Source organism: Papio anubis, chromosome 2 (assembly GCF_008728515.1).
Source record: "Papio anubis isolate 15944 chromosome 2, Panubis1.0, whole genome shotgun sequence".
NCBI lineage: Eukaryota > Metazoa > Chordata > Mammalia > Primates > Cercopithecidae > Papio > Papio anubis.
Window position 1 is genome coordinate 138957705 of NC_044977.1, and position 24364 is coordinate 138982068.

At 39.6% G+C, this 24364-nt stretch overlaps 1 protein-coding gene across 1 annotated transcript; it reads right to left on the reverse strand.

The window, feature by feature from the left end:
* Nucleotides 1-15015: 15015 nt before the first annotated feature.
* On the reverse strand, nucleotides 15016-20782 carry P2RY1 (purinergic receptor P2Y1). Its single transcript, XM_009201502.4, has 2 exons — nucleotides 18539-20782; nucleotides 15016-16429 (listed from the first exon to the last, which is right to left on the reverse strand). The coding sequence occupies exon 1, from the start codon at nucleotides 19697-19699 to the stop codon at nucleotides 18578-18580; it is 1122 nt and encodes a 373-aa protein (XP_009199766.1). The 5' UTR covers nucleotides 19700-20782; the 3' UTR covers nucleotides 15016-16429; nucleotides 18539-18577.
* Between the last annotated feature and the right edge of the window lie 3582 nt (nucleotides 20783-24364).

Sequence of the window (24364 nt, forward strand, 5' to 3'; positions counted from 1 at the left end):
GAAAACATTTTAAGATTCATGACATTCAATTTCTCATTTTTTTTTCTTTCCTTTTTTTGTATCATGCTTTTGGTGTCACCTAGAACTGTATCCTAGCCCTAGGCTCTGCAGATCTTCTGTGATTTTTCCAGAGTTTTATAGTTGTGTATTTTACATTTAAGCCCACGCTCCATTTTCAGTTATTTTTTCTATAAGATATAAAATTTTTAATTAATGGTTTAGAAGTTTATTTTTGTTTTGTTTTGTTTTGTGTTTTTGGCAATAGATGCCCAGTTGCTTCGGCACCATTTATTATAAAAGGCTATCTTTCTCCAATGTAATTGCTTTTGTCTCTTTGTCAAAAATCAGTTGGGCATTTTTGTGTGCGTCTGTTTCAGAGTTCTCTACATGCTCCATTTGTCGATCCCTCTTTCAATACCACACAGTCTTACTTACTATAGCTGTATTGCTGTGTAGTCTTGATTCTTCTCACTTTTTCTTTCTTTCTCAAAATTGTTGAGCTATTCTAGTTCTTTTGCCATTCTATATAAATTTTTAAATAATAGTGTTTATAGCTATAAAAAAGCTTTCCTGGAATTTTGATAGATTATATTAAACATATGTATCAATTTGAAGGGTATTGACATCTTTACTTGAGTCTTCCAATCCATTAACATGGTATGTCTCCATATAGTTAGCACTTTGATTTTCTTTCATCAGTTTTGTGTAGTTTAAACATATAAGTCCTGTACATGTTTTGATAAACTTAAAACTAAGTATTTCATTTTCAAGCTAATGTAAATTGTATCATATTTTAAATTTCAGCATCCATTTGTTCACTGTTAATATATAGAAATGCAGTTGATATTTGTATGTTTATCTTGTATCCTGTGACTTTGCTGAACTCAATAATAGTTCCCAGACTTTTATTTTGAAGATTCCTTGGGATTTTCTACATGAGCAATCATGTAATCTACAAATAGAGAGACAATTTGTCACTTCCTTTCCAATATTTATGTCTTTTATTTGCTTTTCTTATCTTTATACTGGCCAGAACTTTCAGAATTATGTTGAATAAGAGTGGCAAGAGAGGATGGTTTTGCTTTGATCCCAGTCTTAAAGGAAAATCGTTTAGTCTTTCACCAATAAGTATAATTTAAGTTGTAAGTTTTTAATAGACGCTCTGTTTCAAGTTGAGAAAGTTACCCTTTGTTCTTATTTTTTCTAAGTGTTTTTATCATGAATGCATATTGTATTTTCTCAAATGGTTTTACTGAATCAATAGTATGATCATGTGATTTTCTTTTTTTAGACTGTTAATATCATCATTACATAAGTGGATTTTTGAACATTGAATCAGCCTGAGTCCCAGTAACAAATCCCATGTGGCCATGGTAACTCTTTTTATATAGCTGAATTTTATTTGCTAATATTTTGTTAAAAGGTTTTGTGTTACAGATATTTTATATAGTTTACTTTTTTCTTCATTTTATACTCTTTGTCTAGTTTTGGTATCAGAGTAATACTAGTTTTATATAACGAATTGGGAGTTGTTCTCTCCTCTTCTGTTTTTTGGAAGAAGTTACGTAGTCTTGATGTGATTTTTTCTTTAAACATTTGGTTGCTTTCTTCAGTGAAATCTACTAGGTTTGGAGATTTACTTTTAAGGGACTTTTAAGTTACAAAATCACTTTTCTTAATAATTACAGGTTTATTCAAATTATTTCATATTGGATGAGTTGTATTAAGTTTACGTTTTCAGAGGAATTCATTTATAAAATTTTATTTCATAAGGAATTTCACCTCTTATGTACATAACTTATCAAATGTTTGTGTGTAAAGTTGTTTGTTGTATTCCTATATTGTTTATTTGATGTTAGGAGGGTCTATACTATATCACTTGCTTCGTTCTTGATGTTGTCATTGTCTTCAATTTTTCTATTTCAGTCTTAACACAAGTTTCTCAATTTTAGTGGTTTTTAAAAGAGCTATCTCTTTGTTTCACTGATTTTTTTCTGTTGATTATGTGTTTTCATTTTTACTAATTGCTGCTTATATCTTTATTATTCTTTCCTTTTGATTGTTTTGGATTTATTTTGTTATTTTTCTGAATTCTCGAGTGAGAGCTTAAATTATTGATTTGAGTCTTTTCCTCTTTTCTAATTAAGAATTTAGTTTTATAAATTCGCTTCTCAGCACTGGTTTAGCACTGCTTTTGCCACTGAAAGTAGGATTCTGGGTTAGTGGTTTTATTTTTCTTTCAGCACTTGAAAAACATTGTGCCACTTCCCTCTGGCCCTATGGTTTTTAATGACAAACAGACCATCTTTCAAATTGCTTTCCCCTATAGTTTAGGTGGTGTTTCTCTTTTGCTGCTTTCCACATTTTTTATCTTTAGTTTTCAAAAGATCACTATAATGAGTCTTGGTGTAGATCTCCTTCTGCTTCTTCTTTTCGATGTTCTCTTGGGTTTCTGAATCTACAGATTTATGTCTTTTGCCAAATTTGTGAAGTTTTTGGCCATTATTTCTTCAAGTACTTTTTTAGCCCTACCCTCTTTCTCTTCTTCCGGAATTCCAACAGCATGCATGTTAGTTCCTTTGTTAGAATCCCACAGGTCCTTGAGGCTTTGTTCATTTCTTTTTCTAACTTGTTTTCATATTGGGTAGTTTCATTGTCCTACTTTCATGTTCACTGATTTTTTCCTTTGTACTGCTACTCTGCTGTTGAGTCCATCTACTGAGAAGTTTGTTTTTTGTTTTTTTTTTTTTTTTGAGACGGAGTCTTGCTCTATTGCCAGGCTAGAGTGCAGTGGCATGATCTCGGCCTCCTGTAATCTCTGACTTCCTGGTTCAAGCGATTCTCCTGCTTCAGCCTCCCAAGTAGCTGGGATTACAGGCACATGCCACCACGCCCAGCTAATTTTTGTATTTTTACAAAATTTAGAGACAGGGTTTCAGGGTTTCACCATGTTGCCCAGGATGGTCTCGATCTCCTGACCTAATGATATGCCACCTCAGCCTCCCAAAGTGCTGGCATTATAGGCGTGAGCCACCACACCCAGCCAAGTTTGACTTTTAAAATATTTTGGTTATTGTATTTTTCACTTCTAAAATTTCCATTTGTTTCTTCTTTATATATATTTTTTACTGAGATTTTCTACTTCTTTGCTGAAACTGTTTTTTCATCTGTTTCAAGTGTGTTTGTAATTGTTCATTGAAATATTTCTATGATAGATGCATTAAAATATTTGTCAGATAATTCTAACACCCCTGTTATCTCGATGTTGGCATCAGTTGATTGTCTTTTTTTCACTTAGTTTGAAATCTTCCTGGTTTTTGGTATGATGCATGATTTTCTATTGAATCCAAAACACTTTGGATATTCTGTTTTAAGAATCTGAGTCTTATTTAAACTCTGTTTTAGCCAACTTCCTTTGACACTGCTCTAGCAGAAAAAAAAGAGAGGGTGACACCTCATTACTCCTAGGTGGGAGCCATAGTTTAAGTTCTCTACTCAGCCTCTTTGACACCCACTAGGAGGGCTCCTCATTACTGGTGGTAGGGATGAAAGTTCCAGCTCCCTAGCAGGCCTCCACTGATTCCTCACTAGCTGAAATGGATTGGACTGTCTTGTTACTATTCCCTCTCAGGCCATCTACTGACATCGCAGGAGTGGCCTCTTTCCCACCGTGGGGTAGGAGAAGTCAGGACTCTCTGCTAGCTTTCCACTGATGCTGAAGAGAAAGGTGGGGGTGGGAGGTTAGGCTTTTACAGCTCAACAAGCATTAAAATCCAAAGTTTCTACTTGTCCTTTTCTGATACTACCCTGCAGCAGTCTTAGGCACCTCATTATAGACCGGTGAGGGTGGAAATCCAGGATGCCCACTTGACCTCTGGGAACAGGGGGTAACATTTCTTTCTGAGTTGTTTGGCTGGAGTAGAGCAGTTATTGAAAAGTTTCCTGTTTGATATGCTGCTCCTTCCTAGTTCCTTTGGTTCAAAAGCAGGTGTTGTTGGGGCTTTTTCTGTCTGTGCCCATTGGCATGTTCAGGTTGCTGGTTTCTTCAGTTCCAAGTCTGAGATTTATGAGGCAAAAAGAAAACTCAAGGAACTTACCATCATGCCATTCCTTAGCTCTTGAGATCCATAATTGATTTACTTTCTTCTTTCCATCAACCAGAATCTTCTTGTGTTCATTTCATATAATGTTGAGGGTTTTTAGTTGTACTTAGTAGCAGATATGGGGAAAAGTATGTCTAATCCATCTTCCCAGAAGTAGACGTTTATCTTTCATTCTTTTCTGACTTGTCTATAGGACATTTCCTTTTTGGAAATGGGCCCCATCATCTCTTCAAACTTAACTTGTCCATTTATGGAAATACAAAGAGACCCATGCCTTGACCCTTACCTGAGCCACACCCTGGGTTATGGAGAGAAGATTACAAGAATAATATGTTTGGGTACTCTGAGCCCTTTCTCCGACATGTGATCCAGGGAGGCAGAAAACCTCCAAAATAGAAATGACTGTGTGGGATCTAAGGGGACGTTCTAGGAGAACTCACAGGGTACCCCATGCCCATCTCATGCCCCAAGAAAAAAATGCTGTTAGCCTAAGAGGGGTATGGAGTCCACCCAGCAGAAATGAAGGGATTTCTGTGAATAGCCACAAGGGTGACTAAGCAGTACATTGCATAGAGATAGTCCACCTCACATGCTGCCAGCACTGAGAAATAACAATATGGACCAGCATCCCTCATTTCAACAACTTCACCCTGTTATGGACTCCAGTCACAGCTTCAAGGAGAAGGGCAGGGGAATTGAATAAAGTGAAATTAAATTTCTGATAGTTTAGTAGAAAAGAGGCTTAAAATAATTAAGCTGAGCTATGAAAAATAGAGCGATATTTCTTACACAGGGGCTGGAGAGGCTCATACACTATTTTCATGCTTTTTAAACATTCTCCTGCTCCCCTTTCCAGCACCCTATTTCTTGAAGAGTCACTACAATTATTCTTGATTCTCCAGGTAGAACCTCAGTTATCCTAGAATTTTCCTTTCCTTTTCTCCATTGTATGTAGACACCACTGCTAATTATTCCTCCTTAAAAATATTTTGTGTTTCTGCCTCTTACTTTACCACCACCATCATTCTTTGAATGTCATGCTTAGAGCATCAGTGTCTTAGCAGGTCTCCTTGTTCCCCTTGCCAGATCTCCAAACTGTCATTCCCCTGATGTAAAACTTTTCATCGCTTTGTATTGCCTGCTGCAATAATGCAAACCTCTCTGTTTATTCCTTTACAGTGTGGTTTTATTCTGCCTCATTACACTTAATTTCTTCCATCCACTAAACCACAGTGAATCTACTTTCTCCCATTCTTCCTCCCAAGTCCATCCTCATTCCACTAGATTTGCTCATTTTTTCCTTCTCTTTCCCACTTCCCAAAAAAGCAAACCTGGAGTTTCTTCCTTTCTTATCCTTAAATATTAAATCCTATTCCACCTTTACATCCAAAGTAGTAACAATTTTCTTCATGAATATACTTCCTTAGTGTACCCTAGTTCAAGCAGGCACTTAATTTGAAACAAAACAGTTCACAAATGGAGAATAGTAGAGAGTAAATTATATCAAGAAGCAGCTATGAACATAGCTTTTCTCTCTCTCTTACACACACACACACACACACACACACAACTTCTTTTCATGGCCTTACCAAATAATTCATCTCTCCATGTGGTTTTTCCAGCATACGGTTTCAGGGTAGTCAGCTTCTTATGTGGTTGCTCAGAGGTCCAAGAGACAATGTTCCAACCAACAAGGCTATATGACCCTTGTTGTATGTGGCTATGATCTAGTATCAGAAGTCACAACATATCACTTCTGCCATATGCTGTTGGCCAAAACAGTCACAAGCCCTCTCAGATTCAACAGGATGGACTGTAGACCCTAACACTTAATGGGGGGGATGACAATGAATTTACAGCCATGTTTTAAAACTACTGCCAAAGCTCTAAATCGCTACCTAAAGCCAACCTATTTCCCTATCCCTGACTCCATCTAAGGACAGACAATCTACCTGAATTATAGAAAAATTTATTGCCAAAGTTCCTACTAAAATGTCAATTATTTCCACCCTGGGATCTTTCTAAAACTTGCCTTTTTAATTTCCATAACAGTATAACATCTTTGGTACAAATTTGCTTATAAGCAAATTCTGATCTTTTCTTCTCCACTCAGTTCATTCAGCTCCCCTCCCACTTCTAAACTTATCTTTTGATGCTACATCTTACCCTTTCTTTGTATGCATTCTGGAGACACAATTCTTTCCAAAGGAAACTTCTGTAACCCCAACCTTTCCTTACAAAAATCTGCTGACAACTCCTCAGTAAATATTTCCCTCAGAACTTGAAACAAAGCTATCATTTGACCCAGCAATCCCATTACTGGGTATCTACCCAAAGGAAAATAAATCATTCTATCAAAAAGACACCTACACTCATGTCTTAATCACTACACTATTCACAATAAAGATATGGAATCAATGTAGGTGCCCATCAATGGTAGATTGAATAAAGAAAGTGTGATACACATTACACCATGGAATACTACACAGCCATAAAAGAGAATGAAATCATGTCTTCCGCAGCAACATTGATGCAGTTGGAGGCCACAATCCTAAGCAAATTAATGCAGGAACAGAAAACCAAATGCTGCATGTTCTCACTTACAGGCAGGAGCTAAACATTGAGCACACATAGACATAAATATGAGAATAATAGACTCTGTGAACTACATATTTGTCAGTTTTCACACTGCTGATAAAGATATACCTAGGACTGGGTACATTGTAAAGAAAAAGAGGTTTAAGGACTTAAAGTTCCATATGGCTGGGGAGGACTCACAATCATGGCAGAAGTCAAGGAGGAGCAAGTCATGTCTTACATGGATGACAGTAGGCAAAGAGAGAGCTTATGTGGGGAACTCTCATTTTTAAAACCACCAGATCTCATGAGACATATTCACTATCACAAGAACAGCATGGGAAAGACCCACACCCATGATTCCATTACGTCCCACCAGGTTCCTTACACAATATGTAGGAATTCAAGATGAGATTCGGGTGGGGACACAGCCAAACCATATCATTCTGCCCCTGGCCACTTCCAAATCTTATGTCCTCACATTTCAGAACTAATCATGCCTTCCCAACAGTCCCCCAAAGTCTTAACCCATTTCGGTATTAACTCAAATGTCCACAGTCCAAAGTCTCATCTGAGACAAGTCCCTTCTGCCTATGAGCCTGTAAAATCAAAAGCAAGTTAGTTACTTCCTAGACACAATGGTGGTATAGGCATTGGGTAAATACAGCCATTCCAAATGGGAGAAATTGGCCAAAACAAAGGGGCTACAGGACCCATACAAGTCTGAAATCCAGCAAGGCAGTTAAATCTTAAAGCTCCAAAGCTCTCTCCTTTGACTCCATGTCCCACATCCAGGTCACACTGATGCAAAAGCAAAAGGTGAGTTCTCACAGTCTTGGGCAGCTCCGTCCCTGTGGCTTTGCAGGGTACAGCTTCCCTCCTGGCTGCTTTCATGGGCTGGCGTTGAGTGTCTGCAGCTTTTCCAGGTGCACAGGGGAAGCTGTCAGTGGATCTACCATTCTGGGGTTTGGAGGACAGTGACCCTCTTCTCACAGCTCCAATAGGTGGTGCCCCAGTAGGCACTCTGTGTGGGGGATCTGACCCCATATTTCCCTTCCACACTGCCCTAGCAGAGGTTTTCCATGAAGACCTCACCCCTGTAGCAACCTTCTGCCTGGACATCCAGGTGTTTCCAGACATCTTCTGAAATCTAGGAAGAGGTTCCCAAACCCCAGTTGTTGACTTCTGTGCACTCACAGGCTCAACACCACATGGAAGCTGCCAAGGCTTGGGGCTTGTACCCTCTGAAGCCATGGCCCAAGCTCTACACTGGGCCCTTTTGGCCATGGCTGGAGTAGTTGGGACACAGGGTACCAAGTCCCTAGGCTGCACAGGGCAGAGGGACCCTAGACCCAGCCCACAAAACCACTTTTTCCTCCTAGGCCTCTGAGCCTGTGATGGGAGGGGCTGCTGTGAAGACCTCTGACATGCCCTGGAGACACTGTCCCCATTGTCTTGGGGATTAACATTTGGCTAATTGTTACTTATGCAAATTGCTGCAGCTGGCTTGAATTTCTCCTCAGAAAATGGGATTTTCTTTTCTATTGCATTGTGAGGCTGCAAATTCTCCAAACTTCTATGCCCTGCTTCCCTTATAAAACTGAATGCCTTTAACAGCACAAAATCACCTCTTGAATGCTTTGCTGCTTAGAAATTTCTTCTGCCAGATAGCCTAAATCATCTCTCTCAAGTTCAAAACTCCACAGATCTCTAGGGCAGGGGTAAAATGCCACCAGTCTCTTTGCTAAAACTTAACAAGAGTCACCTTTGCTCCAGTTCCCAACAAGTTCCTCATCTCCCTCTGAGACTCCCCTCAGCCTGGATTTCATTGTCCATATCATTATCAACATTTTGAGCAAAGCCATTCAACAAGTCTCTAGGGAGTTCCAAACTTTCTCACATTTTCCTGTCTTCTTCTGAGTCCTCCAAATTGTTCCAACCTCTGCCTGTTACCCAGTTCCAAAGTCGCTTCCACATTTTCGGGTATCTTTTCATACCCAAAAATTTCGGGTGTGAATTCTCATACCCGAGAATTGCTTTTCAGCAATGTCTCACTCTACTGGTACCAATTTACTGTATTAATCTGTTTTCACACTGCTGATAAAGATGTACCAGAGACTGGGTAATTTACAAAAAAAAAGAGGTTTATTGGACTTACAGTACCATGTGGCTGGGGAGACCTCACAATCATGGCAGAAAGTGAGAGGCACAGCTCAAATGGTGGCAGACAAGAGAGCTTGTACAGGAGAACTCCCATGTTTAAGACCATCAGATCTTGTGAGACTTATTCAATATCATGAGAACAACATAGGAAACACTCACTCCTTTCACCAGGTCTCTCCCACAACGTGTGGGAATTCAAGATGAGATTCGGGTGGGGACACAGCCAAACCATATCAGACTGCTAGACAGGAGAGGAAGGGAGGGGGGCGTGGGTCAGAAAACTACCTATTGGGTACCATGCTTACTACCTAGATGAAGGGATCTGTACCCCAAACCTCAGCATCACACAACGTTCCCATGTAACAAATCTGCACATGTATGCTCTGTATCTAAAAGTCAAAATTAAAATATATTCCCCTCCCTCCTTCTTTCAATAGACACCATGTTTGCTATTTTGCTATTCTTGCACACCAGAAAAGGAACAGGCATTCTTCCAACTTCCCACTGTTTCTTGACATTATTCTTCTACTGCCATGTAAATCTTTTTTTTTTTTTTTTTTTTTGGCACTAATGCCAAGTAGTTCTTGCTAGCTTCCCCCTTACTCAGTGCTCTCCTTCACCAAACTTCAAAATAATTTCCTCTACAAAACCAGTCTTCCTGCCACTCCGTGATCCAAACAATGTCTCAGTCTCACAATTACAGCTCTCCTCTACTCTGATGGCCTTTGCCACCAAGTAACTTCAATACCCACAGCTACCCCTTTCCTAGACTACCGCTTCTCCTTTGTCCTTTTGACATCATCATATACACAAATTTTCAAGTGGAGATTTTTTGCTTTCTTTGAGCAATTCCTCTTTATCCCTTTTTCTATTTCTAATCTCTCTGCCTCTAGCGACTAACCTATAATCCTCCTTCTCTTACTAAATCACTTCTTCAGTGATCAGTAACAATTACTATTTTTATTAAATGTGCCCTCCAAAACATCAATGCTTTCTAATGTATAAATCCAGCAGACTCTTTTTTGTCCTTTTTGTAACAGGTGACACAGAAATACCTCTTCCTTAAATTCTCTTTTGAGACTGATTTCCTCAGGAGGGCCGTCCTGGATCATCTATGACAATCCCATCCTGTCTGTCCATCACATCCCTGTTGTTGGTGTTGCTTATAGCTCACTGCTCCCTCCTCCCTTGCTGCCCCTTTTTTCTTCTCTGTCTACATAGACTCCCCAGATAATTGCTTCTATTTCCTTGGTTAACAGCTATTGTTTGCTCACAGATGATTTTCAAACTTTAATCTCTTGCTACTACTCTGCCCTGAATGCTGGAATGTCATTTACAATGACTTACTGCACTTTTCCAGTTGGATATCTTTTAAGTACCTCTATCCTAGCACACATTGCACCCTCTCTACCACCATACTCCTTCCATACTCTCAGGTGGGAGATATTATTAAAACATAATTTGCATGCAAAGAAGAATGGTGGTGACTAGTTTTAAAAGAAAGTAAACAAATATGAAAATTTTAATCCATGTGCTACTAAACTGTTCCGGGCAGGCAGAGTATAGGGTAGATGCTTATTATCAAGTTCAGGATAGATGCTTATTATCAAGGCTAGTATCTCCAGGGATAGGCAATTCTTTCAGCTGCTCTATCTTACTGGAATTGGTCTTCAAGAATATCATCTTTTTATTCTAATTGTAAGTTCTGCAGGCAACTTTCTGATCCATAATTATATTCTCCTTGAACAAACAGATGTCTTACTGGGACTGAGATATAGTCATTGTATACTCATAAATTGGCAATCTAGTTGGTAAATGATTCTCTTGTCAGTTTGCTTGGTGTGAGTCAGTCCTCTGGAGTTGGTGAACTCTAGGTGAACTGCTAAGATCAAGTTTCTGAATCTGCAAAAGTGAAGATCAGACTGTGGACTGCAGCAACTGAAAATAAACCATGAACTACAGAGGTAACACCCAGATGAAGAGGTCAGAAGATCTTTTTGTAATATATTTTTAATTATACATACTTTGTCTTCTCTTTGTCCCATAGAGTGCATATCACAGCGCAAAGCATCAAAAAGTTGAATGCTTGCCTGTTATTCAGACCTCAGACATTCAATGGAGTATCCAAAAGAACAATATTAAATGCACTCAATCTCTCAATCCCACAAAGCCTCCATGGTGTGGAAGAAGACAACAGAAATTACAGAAAAACAATAAGAACAACAATAAAATAGCTAATGGAGTGGCAAAATCCTTAGCAGCCTCAAGAATGGCATACTTTGTATGCTTTGCCTATTCTTCCATTATCCTATGAACTGCATCTAATAATGCCCATTTTATAGTTGAGGAACACACAACAAACAGGGTTTAAATAACTTGTTCAGGTATGCAAGTAGTAAGTGGCAGAGGTGGGCTCAAAGCTAAGGTTTTTTTTTTACTGCAAAGCTGCTGTCAAACAGTGAAGTTTTGTTGTTTTGCTGTTAACTCTTCACACCAGAGGAAACAGTATGAAGGTTAAGCTATCAAAGTTTACACAAAGCTGGGTTTTAATGATACTAACTGCAAACAGTCATCCTTAGAGGTAGGCTAAAAGGATGCTTTAATTTCTTTGGGACTTCAGAAAGGAATATTCAGAAGAAAATAACGTTAAAAGAAAAAAGAACAAGTGCAAGTAGCATAATTAACTATCTTTTCATTTATTTTAAAATAGTTTTGAAAAACAACCTCTTATCCTCTATTCTTTTAATTTTATGCCACTTTTTACTGAGTAGCGGTGAATTTTCAAACTTTTCTGATGATGTCAACAATAGAAAATGAAATGTCCACTGCGACCTATGCCACAAATACAGGTAAATATATGTATATGCATCGTGTTGTGTGAGTATGTGTGTGTCTGAAATTAAAACCACAATTACTTACTGAGTTATGGACTCTGATCTATTCTATTTCATTTTGTTAGAGTGTCAGTCATAACCCATCATATTGATTTCATGACACTTTCTTTTTTTTTCTTTTTTTTTTTTTTTGAGACGGAGTCTCGCGCTGTGTCACCCAGGCTGGAGTGCAGTGGCGCGATCTCGGCTCACTGCAAGCTCCACCTCCCGGGTTCACGCCATTCTCCTGCCTCAGCCTCCGAGTAGCTGGGACTACAGGCGCCCGCCACCACGCCCGGCTAGTTTTTTGTATTTTTAGTAGAGACGGGGTTTCACCATGTTAGCCAGGATGGTCTCGATCTCCTGACCTCGTGATCCACCCGCCTCGGCCTCCCAAAGTGCTGGGATTACAGGCTTGAGCCACCGCGCCCGGCCGATTTCATGACACTTTCATGAGTCAAGACCTACAGTTTGAAAAGTCTTGGGATACGAGAGGAATGTTTTAGAAGTGAGAACGCCACATTCTTTACTAGCTCCACTTTTGAATGTCAATATTTTGTTCTCACCTATAAACCAAGGTGATGGATTTGGATCATTTCCAAGGTCTCTATCTTTTTTAGTCTGTCTTCTTCATGAATTTTCCAGCTTTGCACAGTTGTGATTTCTCCCTATCAGGTAATCAGGAAAGGCAGTGCATTTTTTTCCTCTTTGAAGTACCAACAGCCTCCACTTGCCTCCCATCCCCTGTCCCCCTACCCACTTCCACTCCCAAAGAGTTGCAGTTCTGTCAGCTGCTCAGCCCAGGGGCCTGACTCCATCCGCAGCTGCTGTTAGAACTGTCAGTCCCAGCAGCCATGCTGACTGGGGATGTCAGTCCCCAGGGTCCAGCCCAAGGCAATATAACCTTGCAGGATTAAGCAAGTAAGCACAGTGTTAACATTAACATGGATTTCTAGTGACATCTGTTTTGTCTGTAATGCCCCATCCTATCAGACTTCTAAGCCATAATAGATCTACTTTGAATTTAGGACAAGCTTTTTGTATTTGACAATGGAAGATCTGACCATATTTTGGGGAAAAATTCTAAAATCTCCTAAAGAAAGAAAATAAACTTTTCAGATCATTAAAATAGGAGAGGGAATCAAAATGGATATTAACTTGTAGAGAGAAAAGGGTCTCTGACTTTAACCCCTAAGTGATTTCAAAAATCAAAAGGTGCTCAAAGCTTTAGGGTAAATTCTTAAGTCAGAAAGATAATTATCTCTATATAAATTATATGTATGTACTAAGACACATACACACACACATACATACATATATGCCCACAGAAAACTCTACTCAAGCTGATGTTAATAAATGAAGATTCCCAAATGGCAAAGTCTGCATAGTACATCTAATTAAGGAGTTAACACTGACTGACACATATCTTAAAGACGGCAAGAAATCTGTATTTTCTACCCACAGGTTTCCCTTATAGAGCACCTATCTCAGCACACAACCAGAGAACCCAACACAGGACCATTGTGCACGTACCTTCTCAACTGAGGGGAAAAAAAGGTAATGCTTTAAGCATGCTCCCATTTCATTGTACACTGTTTTCACTGCTGCACAGATACATTTTTTAACAAACCTGGGAGAAGCAGGTGGTGTGTATGCTAATAAATAGAATCCACAAAGAATTATTAGCATAATCACCCCCATAGATTAAAAATTAGGTGAGAAAAAATTACAGCCAACATTTTAAACACAGAACACTAGCATGAGAAGCGCACATTAAGGTAGCATGAAGTATTTTACAACAAAAAATTAGCTTACATTCCTATTGACAATATCAAATATTCATAATTTTACCTATCTTGCACCAGGATTCTACCTTTAACATTGTAGTTTTTAGAGCCCAGTCTTCACCTTAAAAAACAGTTGAATTAGTTAAATGTGTTTTACAGTACTTCTCAGTCTGTATATTGTTTGTTAAAGTTTGGCAAAATTTGTGAGTATTAACACTGTAATAACATGGAAGCCATCAAACCATGTTTCATAGTTTTATTGAGTCTTTTTCAGTTTTAATTGTCCATGGTAAGTACAGTTCTAGTGACCACAGTTATGAAGCTCTGCTGATACTAAAAATAGCAGATACAAAGTTGGCTGCCATGCCTTACCCACTAAGACACACACACACACACACACACGCACGCACGCACACACACAAGGTTTTGCATACTCTTGCATGCAAACAATACTATGCTATTATAGGAAATGCACTTTCCTTTTATTAAAAATACAATTACACACAATTAGTCTGGGTTTTGTTAAGCTACCACTGATTTAGATAAACCTGAGAAAGCTCAAAATATCAAGTAACACTGTTTCCACACCACTCATTCAATGGCACTATCACTCAAAAAGAAATCTAGTTCAATCATCTATATTAAAATCACAGATAATATAAAAATAAACTTTTTTTGCTAAAGCACTAAAACATACTATAATTCAAATTCACAAATCTTGATATGTAACATATATTCACCTTCATATTAATTTGTGACGATGTGTATAATACAATGTACAACAGAATAAAAAAACTGTAACAGAATTCAGCAGCCAAATAATATACAATTATCACTATAAAATTTGGAATTTAAGATATCAACTGAACAAAAAAAAAACAGATTAAAATCAATAGCAATATTGAACTTGCTGGTAGTGTGTTACTTTAAAATTCCATCTCAAAACAATTAAGATTATGCTGTCTCACCTTAAGAAGCAGCAACACAAAAAATTAAGTAGAACTAAGCAGCAGAGGCCGGGCGCGGTGGCTCACGCCTGTAATCCCAGCGCTTTGGGAGGCCGAGGCGGGCGGATCACTAGGTCAGGAGATAGAGACCCTCCTGGCTAATACAGTGAAACCCCGTCTCTACTAAAAATACAAAAAAATTAGCCAGGCGTGGCGGCGGGCGCCTGTAGTCCCAGCTACTCGGGAGGCTGAGGCAGGAGAATGGCGTGAACCCGGGAGGCGGAGCTTGCAGTGAGCGGAGATCGCGCCACTGCACTCCAGCCTGGGCGAATGAGCGAGACTCCTCGCAAAAAAAAAAAAAAAAAAAACCAAGCAGCATTGATTATACCAGCTGCCTTTTGCTCTCCCCATCTCCATAAAGATTTTCCTTACACTGTAATGTTGTCTATATAATGCCCATCCCACTTGACTGCTAAAACATGACAGATCAACTTTAAATGTAAGACAATACTTTTGCATTTGGAAAGGGAAGCTTTGACCGTATTTAGTGACAATACTCTAAACCTCCTGAAAAGACAACAAAAACTTTTATTTAATATATAAAATGTGGACAATACAGACCCCATTTGGCTAAGATATTTTATATTCACTATTGATCTTATGATAGTCTGATACCAAATTGTGTCTATACAGAAAAAAATAAAAAGGCAAACATGCAAAAGCACTTCTAGGGAAAATTAATCACTTGTATCATGAAACATTTTCATATTTTAGACTAAAAAATGTGAAGACTTAAATATTCCAAGATACTGCTATTTGAAAAGCACTGGAATATACAACTCTTATTTATGTATGCATCATATATTTTGTAAAATACACCAGTTTGACACATTAATATTATACATTGCAATAAATATAATTTACATTAGTATATTGGATCTTTCATGAAAGTTTTTCAATCTGTACAACTGAAGGACTGTGAGCTTCTTCAATAAATACTATTACAATAGCTACAACTTGACCAGCAAAGTTTAAGCTTCAATAGATACTAACTAGTATTACATCTTTAAACATTGTCACTAGCCAAATTCCAGCTGCTATAAGCACTGGCATGTATAATATCCAAAGACAGTTTAGTGTCTTGTCTGAGAAGATTGAGACACTTTACAGGTGACAGGTCCACATCATAATCTGTGAAACTTACAAGATTTTTTTAGCCAAGGAGTGGAATGAAGTCCTGGAAAATACAGTAGCAGATTTCACAGGCTCCTGGCTGTTCAGTTTTCATGCTTTACCATATCCCCCAAAGCCCCAACAATGGATGTCATCCAACTTTTTAATCTATGTGTGGTCTTGGAAGGGTCAACAGTCACACAGCTGGCTGAGTGGCAACATCATGGTTTTAACTCTGAATTCTGACTTGCATGCTATATTTCTTCTTTTTGTCATTTCAATGTAAACACAGATTGATGTTCAAAGAGTCAAAGATGCTAATTTGTAAGCAATAAAACATCTTGAATTTGCCATTAAAATATTTTTTGTGTGAAATTTTGCTAGGTAGTAAGTTCTATAATGTTAGCAGTTCTTTTTTCCAAATGCCAACACATTTCTGCCCTTACTATTAACATACTTCAATCGTCACATGACCTGATCAGTTTTTCAGCCAACAGAGATCACTACCTCATCCTGACCCTGTGTATGTTTTCACCATTTGTACATCTTCCCAGAGGCTTCTTTTGGCCTGGAAGGAGTTAGCAAGATCATTCTTGTACTATGTGGCATGCATTCACATGTCATCAATGTCCATATGTGATGTATGAAGCAAAAGAAGAAACACTTTGGAAAAAAACATGCCAAGTAGTAAACAAGCATTTCTAGACACTGTTCACCTCCTCAGTGGATCCACACTCACAGAATTCTCTGGACGCTGAAACAATGTACTTAACACATACTCTAAATTAAGCTGAGCATCCTGAGACCTAAAAGAAAGAAAACTAAAGTAAATGGTGAAGAAATATTATACAAATGTGTATCATTAGGCTACAAGTTCAAGTCTGGTACAAGTTCTGTAATTTCCATCTTGGTCAGTTTAATGATCTTGATCTTAACAAGGTCAATACAGTAATGACATATTTTAGATTTTGTCTTGTAGGACACTAAAACGGATGTTATTTGAGCCTGATGAAGTGAGAATTTTGTTAACCCTCTCTTTCCTCAAAACAAGGAGGTGTAGTAGGTGTCTTCTTTATTTGGTTTCTATAATCCTATGCATTAAAACGGAACATGTAAAAAGAATCACTGCTGAGGAAGGCCAAATACAGCTTTTCTTCATTGATCTTAGTGGCCAGAGATTGGGTAAAGTGAAGCTACTTTGAAGGTCTCACAAATCCTCAATCTACATAGGCATTGCAAGAACTGAAATCAAGATCTGAATTTCCTGTCATTATGTTACACAGAGCACTAAGGTTCTTTCTTGCCTTAACATACAGCCCCATGTTGCTCTACTTGTAAAGTGCTTTCCAACAAGTTATTCCACCATCAGTTGCAAACTCTGATGTTGATTTTATGGGGGCTAGCTTTCAAAACTAAAAATTCCTTTGACACTGGATTTATTTGTTCGGGATTTTCAATTGCATTATCTCACCTTATTATTCTCATGTAGAAGTTGACCATTTCAAGGGCTAGACATGCAGCAATTCAATATTCATTAAAAATTATTAACACTGTTGAAGCATTTTACAAATTTTTCATTAACACCTGGCAGAGAACAAATATAATGGATAACACTGACCAACAGTCTTCTCTCTATTACTAGTCTGATTAGTACTTTACTTTTCAGTGCTATGGTATCTAGGTACTTTAAGTCTCTATATTTCCCTCTCCATATACATGTTTTTTCTTTAAATATTGAGATGTAAGGTTTATCCAAAGATTATAGCTTCCCATTCTACCAATGCAACCTATACAAATTCTATTTTTTCTTTTCATATTGCATTTTGTGTTTTCAAACACTTAGAGGAAGCAAAAAGAGCCTTCTCCACCATGATTTTAATTTAAACTAAAGCCCTCATTCTAAAATGTCTTCTGCCCACCTCAGTTGCTTCATACATTTGAGAGTATACTTGGAGGCTATGCATTGTGGATGACTGTCAACCTCTCCTTTTCTGAAATACTGTCCTCCTGTCCAACATCCTTCAACTTACTGTTATTTGACTTTCCTCAAACTTTGGTCTGTAATTTGTTTGTGATTCTTAAAATTGTTTTTACAGATGTGAGTGAACACTTGTCCTGGAACACAAAGTCTTCAGGCATTGCACAGCAGTGGGGCAAGTAAATGCTCTTTATCACAAGATATCTAAGAGAGCTCACAGTGTTTAGAAGGAAAATACATGCATTTTAATTATTTTGAATGCATTTCACCAGTACGATAATATATGCAGGCTTTCCCCATCAAACATTTAGCACCCAATATATAATGAGACCTTTTCCAGAAATAACTGGAAAACAATCACTTTTCAGGCTCTTAAATTCATTAACTTTACTTGTCTATTCAATTCCCTAAAGAAACTCAGTCAACTACCATCTATGCTTATAAGACACTGAAAAAGACACCCCGCTCAGAGATCCATTGATGTGATGCTGGATGAACTAATGAGTTTAGTGTTTTGTTATACCATGCTAAATATTTCTGAGAATGTAGATTTTCGTTTTATTCCTATTGTGGATTTTAAAAATCAATAAAGGCTAGATAAACCACAAACTCAAGTTGCAGGGGGCTAGTTTTCTTAGAGAAATTACTAATATCAAAAATAGCCCCAGTACTCAGGTGCACACACACTTTAAACAGAAAAGCTTGTAAATTTTAAAGGCCAAAGAGAAAGTAAATGTTTACCTAGGTAGTGCTGTTTTATTATACATACTTCTAGTCAGAAAGAAGACAGACTTTGAAAGCAAACCAAGCAAGCTCAGTGTGGATGTGGGCATTTCTACTTCTATTATTTTTTAAACTATTTTCTTGGTTTGATTTTTTCTAAACTGACTAGAAAGTTAAAGAGGGGAAAAGCACTTGATTCTGTTAAGCATCCTACCATATTACAACAGACAGGTGTTTGGAGATTCTTGTGCCTTCACAAGCTTGTATCTCCATTCTGCTTGAACTCAGGTAAAATATTGAGGGTCATGTCTTCACTTTTGGATTGCAAATTTGCCTCACTTCTTCTAGAAGCTTTCCTTGTGGCTCGGGAGAGTCTCCTTCTGAAAGTATCTCCCGCCAAGAAATAGAGAATGGGGTCCACACAACTGTTGAGACTTGCTAGACCTCTTGTCACCTGATATGTGGCATAAACCCTGTCATTGAAAGCACACATTGCTGGGGTCTGAAAGTCAAGCCGGGCTCTCAAGTTCATCGTTTTCATCACATGGAAAGGGATGTAAGACACAGCAAAAACAGTCAGTACAATGATCACCAGGTAAATCGATTTTCTCCTCAGAGGAGAGTTGTCCAGATCTTTGTAAATCAAAGCTCTCACAATTAATCCGTAACAGCCCAGAATCAGCACCAACGGGACACAGAACATGGCCACGGTCGTGCACATGCTGTAGATGAAATAACTTCGCAGGTACTCGTCTGAGGTGGTGTCATAACAGGTGGTGGTTTTGTTTTTGCGGACCCCGGTACCTGAGTAGAATAGGATGGGGGAGATCGCCACCACCACAATGAGCCACACCAGCACGCTGATATAGACCGCGTTCTTCTTTTTGAGCCGGCCCAGGGACTTGAGGGGGTACACCACACCGCTGTACCGGTGGGCACTGATGCATGTCAGAAACAAGATGCTGCCATAGAGGTTCACATGAAAGATGAACCTCTGCAATTTACACATGGCATCCCCGAAGATCCAGTCTGTTTTATTGAAGTAGTAGAAGATCAGGGCTGGCAGAGTCAGCACGTACAAGAAGTCGGCCAGAGCCAAGTTGAACATGTACACGGAGATGCCGCTCCAGGGCTTCATGTGGAAGACGAACATCCAGATGGCCACGCTGTTGCCCAGGAAGCCGATGATGAACACCAAAATGTAGACAGCCGGCAGGTAGTAAAACTGGAAGCCCGTCTTGGTCAAGGCGCATTTGAACGACGCGGAGACGGCGGCAGTGGAGGCGACCGTGCTGTTCCCCCAGGACGAACCCGGACCGGCCAGGAAGGCAGCGTCCGTCCCGTTGGGGACAGCCGGCCACAGCACCTCGGTCATTCTCTCCTCCTCGACTTAGGCGGCGGCTCCGAGGGGCAGCAGGCGGCGAGAGGGCAGCGGCGGCCAGGGGCGCAGCAAGCATCGGAAAAGCCAGCGAGCGGAAGGGAGCGGGCGAGCTGGATCCCCGCGGGAGGGGGCGCGCAGGGGCTCGCCCACGCCTGCTCTGGCCCCGCGTTCTCCGCGGGCCATGAAATCCGCCCCGGGCCGCCACCGAACTGGGCTATCGGGCAGGCCAGCAACTTCTCCGACCGCTGGCAACGCCGAGCTTACACAACAGGGCGCGCAGGGCACCACCGCGGATAACTTTCCGACTGCGCTTTCCCGAGGGGCCGCGGGTCCGCGCTGCAGAGCGCGCCAGAGGCACAGCGAGGTCAAGCGAAACTCGCTCTGCGGGGATCTCGCATGGGGAGGGTGCTCCCCAGCCTCCTTGGCTCAATGATCAACTTCATTGGGGCATCTTCCTCCTCCCTACCTTAGAAACGTGCAGCTCAGCTTCGGGGCGTCTTATCGCTTCCTCCTCCTACCCTGAGCTCAGCTCCTGGCGGCCATCGGAGCGCGCGTGGCCGCAGACTCGTGCGCTTCTGAAGCGCGTCCCGTTCAGCGTCCGCGCAGTTCAGGGGCCCTTCCCCAGGCCCCGCTTTGTCCAGAGTACCGGGGTCAGGCGGGAGAGCTGAGCTCCCGTGAGGGTGGGCGGAGTTTGGACACCCGGGCGAGTCCGCACTCCGCGGGGAGGCGAGGGGCGTGCCTCCGCCGAGCTCGCCCAGCAGCCAGCCCGCGTCCTTTAGGGTGCAGTGGGAAGCAGGAGGCGTCTACTTGGGAGCAGGTCTCCGCCGAGGCCGAGTATGTTCAGCCTCTGCCAACACGCTGCTACCGGAGTCGGCGGCGAGGGCGAGGGGTGCGCTCAAAGGTGGCTGCTGGCAGGCGATTGGCCCGCGAGCGCTTCTTCTCTCTTCCGCCAGCTATCTCGGCAAAGTGAAGTTGCTGACACACAGGAAACCCTTCCAACCGCTCAGAGCCTTCTGCCTACAACCCCAGAGCCGACCAGTCCGTGGCAGAAGCCTCTAGGGCCCCCGAGAACCACGCCAGGTGTTTTCAAGCTCCAAGCAGCCAGGAGTCCCTAGCTGGGAACGCCCTGGCATTGCAGAGCACCTAGCTTTGCTGGGACCGGATTTCTGGCACATGCAGGAACCTGCTATTCCAAGAGGGCGCGAGCCTCCAAAGGAATGAGGGTTGGGAGAGGGGTGGAGAAGTCTGTTTCGCCCTTCTTATCGTTTTTATTTTTCTATTACTGTTTTTTTCTTAATTACCCAAATGCTATTAAACCCACGTTATTAGTAACATCAACGTGAGAATTTCCAAAATAGCCTTGTAAAAATATTACTAGTCTATATTGCACATTGCTTCAGCACAAATTTGTCGTCATAGATACATAACACCTATCAGACAAGACAAGCTCCCCAAATCCTCCTGTTCAGTACATTTAAAGATCAGAAGCTACAATGAAACAGAAATTCAAAATTTATCGCTTTGAAAGTAATTTGAATACCAAATGAAATACATTTATATTGATAGACGTAAAAGATGGTTATAATTCCAAAGTGACTAAGGTATGGTTTTGGTGGGGGGTGGGGGGAAGGAGGGTATTTGCAATTCTATTTCTTTAAGTTAAAATGATTAGTTACAGTTACCTCTAGTATCTTAAAAATACAGACTTGGAAGTTCCTTAATTACTACATTTACTGACAAACTCATTTTCTTGCCTTGAATGTAAATTTTAAGCAATGCACTTCAAAAATATATTTGAGTAAGTTTAATAGGAAACTAAATGAAATATTAGCTGTTCAGAAATATATATAAATGGACCAACACAGGAATGTAATCTAGCACTTCTTGACAAGTTACTAATCAACAATGTATTTTTACGTGACACATTAACAAAAGCTTTTCTCTTAGAGGAAAAAACATCCGAAAAGAAAATATCTGTAAAATATATACCATCAAGATTTCTTTCTGGTCCCAGATGCTACATGATAGTGTTCCCTTAAAAAATAAAGGAAAACCGCGAGCTCCTGGCTTTGATACCACAAAGGAAAATACCCCCCACAAGATCCAGATGGTGCTTTAGAGGAACACATATAGGAAGGAGCATATCTTAACACATGGTATGAATACACTGGGTTTTGAATTGCAGTCAATTTAACAGTATAAAAATTAATAATAAAACTAGAGTAAATAATTCAAGTAAAGAGTGTGAATGAGATTGTTTTGAAAAGTCTTATTTTTGTGTGTTTCCTTCCAGTCTCCTAATTATATGAGTCTATAATCCTGAGCCTTAACATGAAACATTTGTGTATTGTTTGATTAGTATGGTACTAGCTGGGATGATAGTCTATTAAGAGAGAAAAGGAAGCAAAGAAAACCATTAAGAGTTCCAGGGGTACTCAATAGGTCTTAAGTCCTCACTCCCTTGCATTTTTTATTTGCAACCTAGGCAATATGTAACTTCACTCAGAAGTCTGTTGCAAATGCATTAACTCATAATGTGAGTGTTTTGAAATGTACACTTAGTCCAGATACCATTAAGTACTTTCAGAAAACTGATGTCTTACTAGGAATTGGAGAATAGTTGTTTTAGGTGCACCACAGACTTTTCAAAAAATTATGTGAAGAAATAAACTTTGTAAGCATTGCTTTTGCATTCAGGATATTTAACGACACACTTATGTTTCAGTTATGCTTTAAATCAAAATTTTGCCTTGTGGGAATAAGTTACATATATTCAGTAATTACTATAACTTTCTATTTGTAAAACATTCAGCTATTATTAATGAAGAAAAAAATCTAAGACTCTGTCATTATTCACATTTGAACACCAATTATAGATGGCTTAAAGATATGATTAAAAAATTCTTACATATTTGAGTGACATGCCTCAAACATTCCATGTTAATTTTTATATTAGGTTGGTGTAAAGTTATTGCGGTTTTTGCCATTCCTTTTAATGGCAGTCTTGGACTCATAAACAAAAAGACTGCCCTTCTTATGCCCTTATATTTGAGAAACAGTGTAAACATCTGACTTCAAGAGATTTACAATTTAGTTGAAAATGCAGATAACATACATAGTTAGCCATAACAGTAAATATAACAATACCAATAAAAATAGGCCTTTCCTGTATACTCAAGCACTGTGTACATGTAAAAAGGATTATCTCTTTTCACCCTTAAAATATGGATGATGATATTTGGCCATTGTGTTCCCATTTTGTAAGTGATGAAACTAAGGTACAGGGAGGTTAAGTAATTCACCTATAGTCACACAGTAGATACTGGGATTTAAATGTAGGCTATCTGTCACTGAAGTCTATGCATTCAGCTACTATCCAATGATGAAAGAAAGCAAATACGGGGCACTGATAGAAACGTTAACTTTCAGTGGCCAGCACAGATTGAGTTTAGAAAGGGTTACTCCCAGAAGCTTTCCCTCAGGAGAGAAAATTCTAAGCCAGATATTGACATTATTGATAGTCAAAGATATTTCAGAAACTTCTCAAATATTCCACTTCTCTACATAGGCTTTTTAAAAATAACCAACAATTTACGTATAACCTGAGAGAGAAAATCATTGGGACATCAGGTTTGTTCAGTCTTAGACTCATAAACAAAGAGGTTGCCCTTATTATGTTTACAAAGATTTTTATCACCATATTTAGAAAATCTCGATTTTCTTTTTCTTTAAGCCACAGAAAATTCAACAATCATTAAGAATGGGAAAATCATTGGAAAAATTCCAATTGAGGGCCACAGGCAGATAAAGGAAAAAGAAACCTCATAAACATAAAATATGAAATCTCCCATCTTAGTAGAGACCAAAAAACCATCAGATTTGACTAAATAAATACCATGCCACAAATGCTAAACCTAATTCTGGTAGCAATATGGAGGAAGTGAGGAGCTGATGGGCAAAACAGTTGTTAGGATTTACGGAAGAGAGACAATGAGACCTTGATTTATGAGATAAAGGTTCACTTAGGATATCCTTATAAATTGAACTTCTGAGATGCACTGTAGGAAAGGAGGAGACCCTTTCCTTCCCCAAGAAGAAAATAAGGGAAAGAAATAGGAGAAATGTAAGGAATTCCCAGCTGATGTCCTCCAATGAAGTAGGAGAAGGAGAAGGCTAAGATGGAGTGGAATTGGAAATAGAATATACAGAGGAAAAATTAGGATTGTCCTGTGCCAAGGAGGGCCCAGCTGCTCCTATAAATTATATACTTGTCATGGATCCAATCAGTAGGCTTCCTGAAATTTATTTCATTAAGAATCACAGCAGGGGTATAGGACACAGAATATACCCAGCAGGATTGATCTGAAGTTGAGTGAGGAAAAAGGGAGAAGAGAGCAAGAGACAGCAGGTCAGTGGGGAGAGAGGAGAGGTAATAATAATAATAATAATAATAAGCAGACAGTGAAATGAAGAAGAAGAGGAAGTGGGAGAGGGAGGAGGAAGTGGGAAGTACAGAAGGGGAAATAGTGCCTGAACAGTATTTGGGGGACAGAGGAAGAGAAAGCAAGATACTTGCACAGGCGTAGGAAGAGGGTTTTGGAAATATCACTAAGCATAGCTTTTCTATTATTTAGGTTTAAATCTGGGTGTGTTGGGAGG

What these genes read in the sequence shown, in the direction of transcription:
- P2RY1 (XM_009201502.4), bottom strand. Translation starts at nt 19,699, where the DNA reads ATGACCGAGGTGCTGTGGCCGGCTGTCCCCAACGGGACGGACGCTGCC.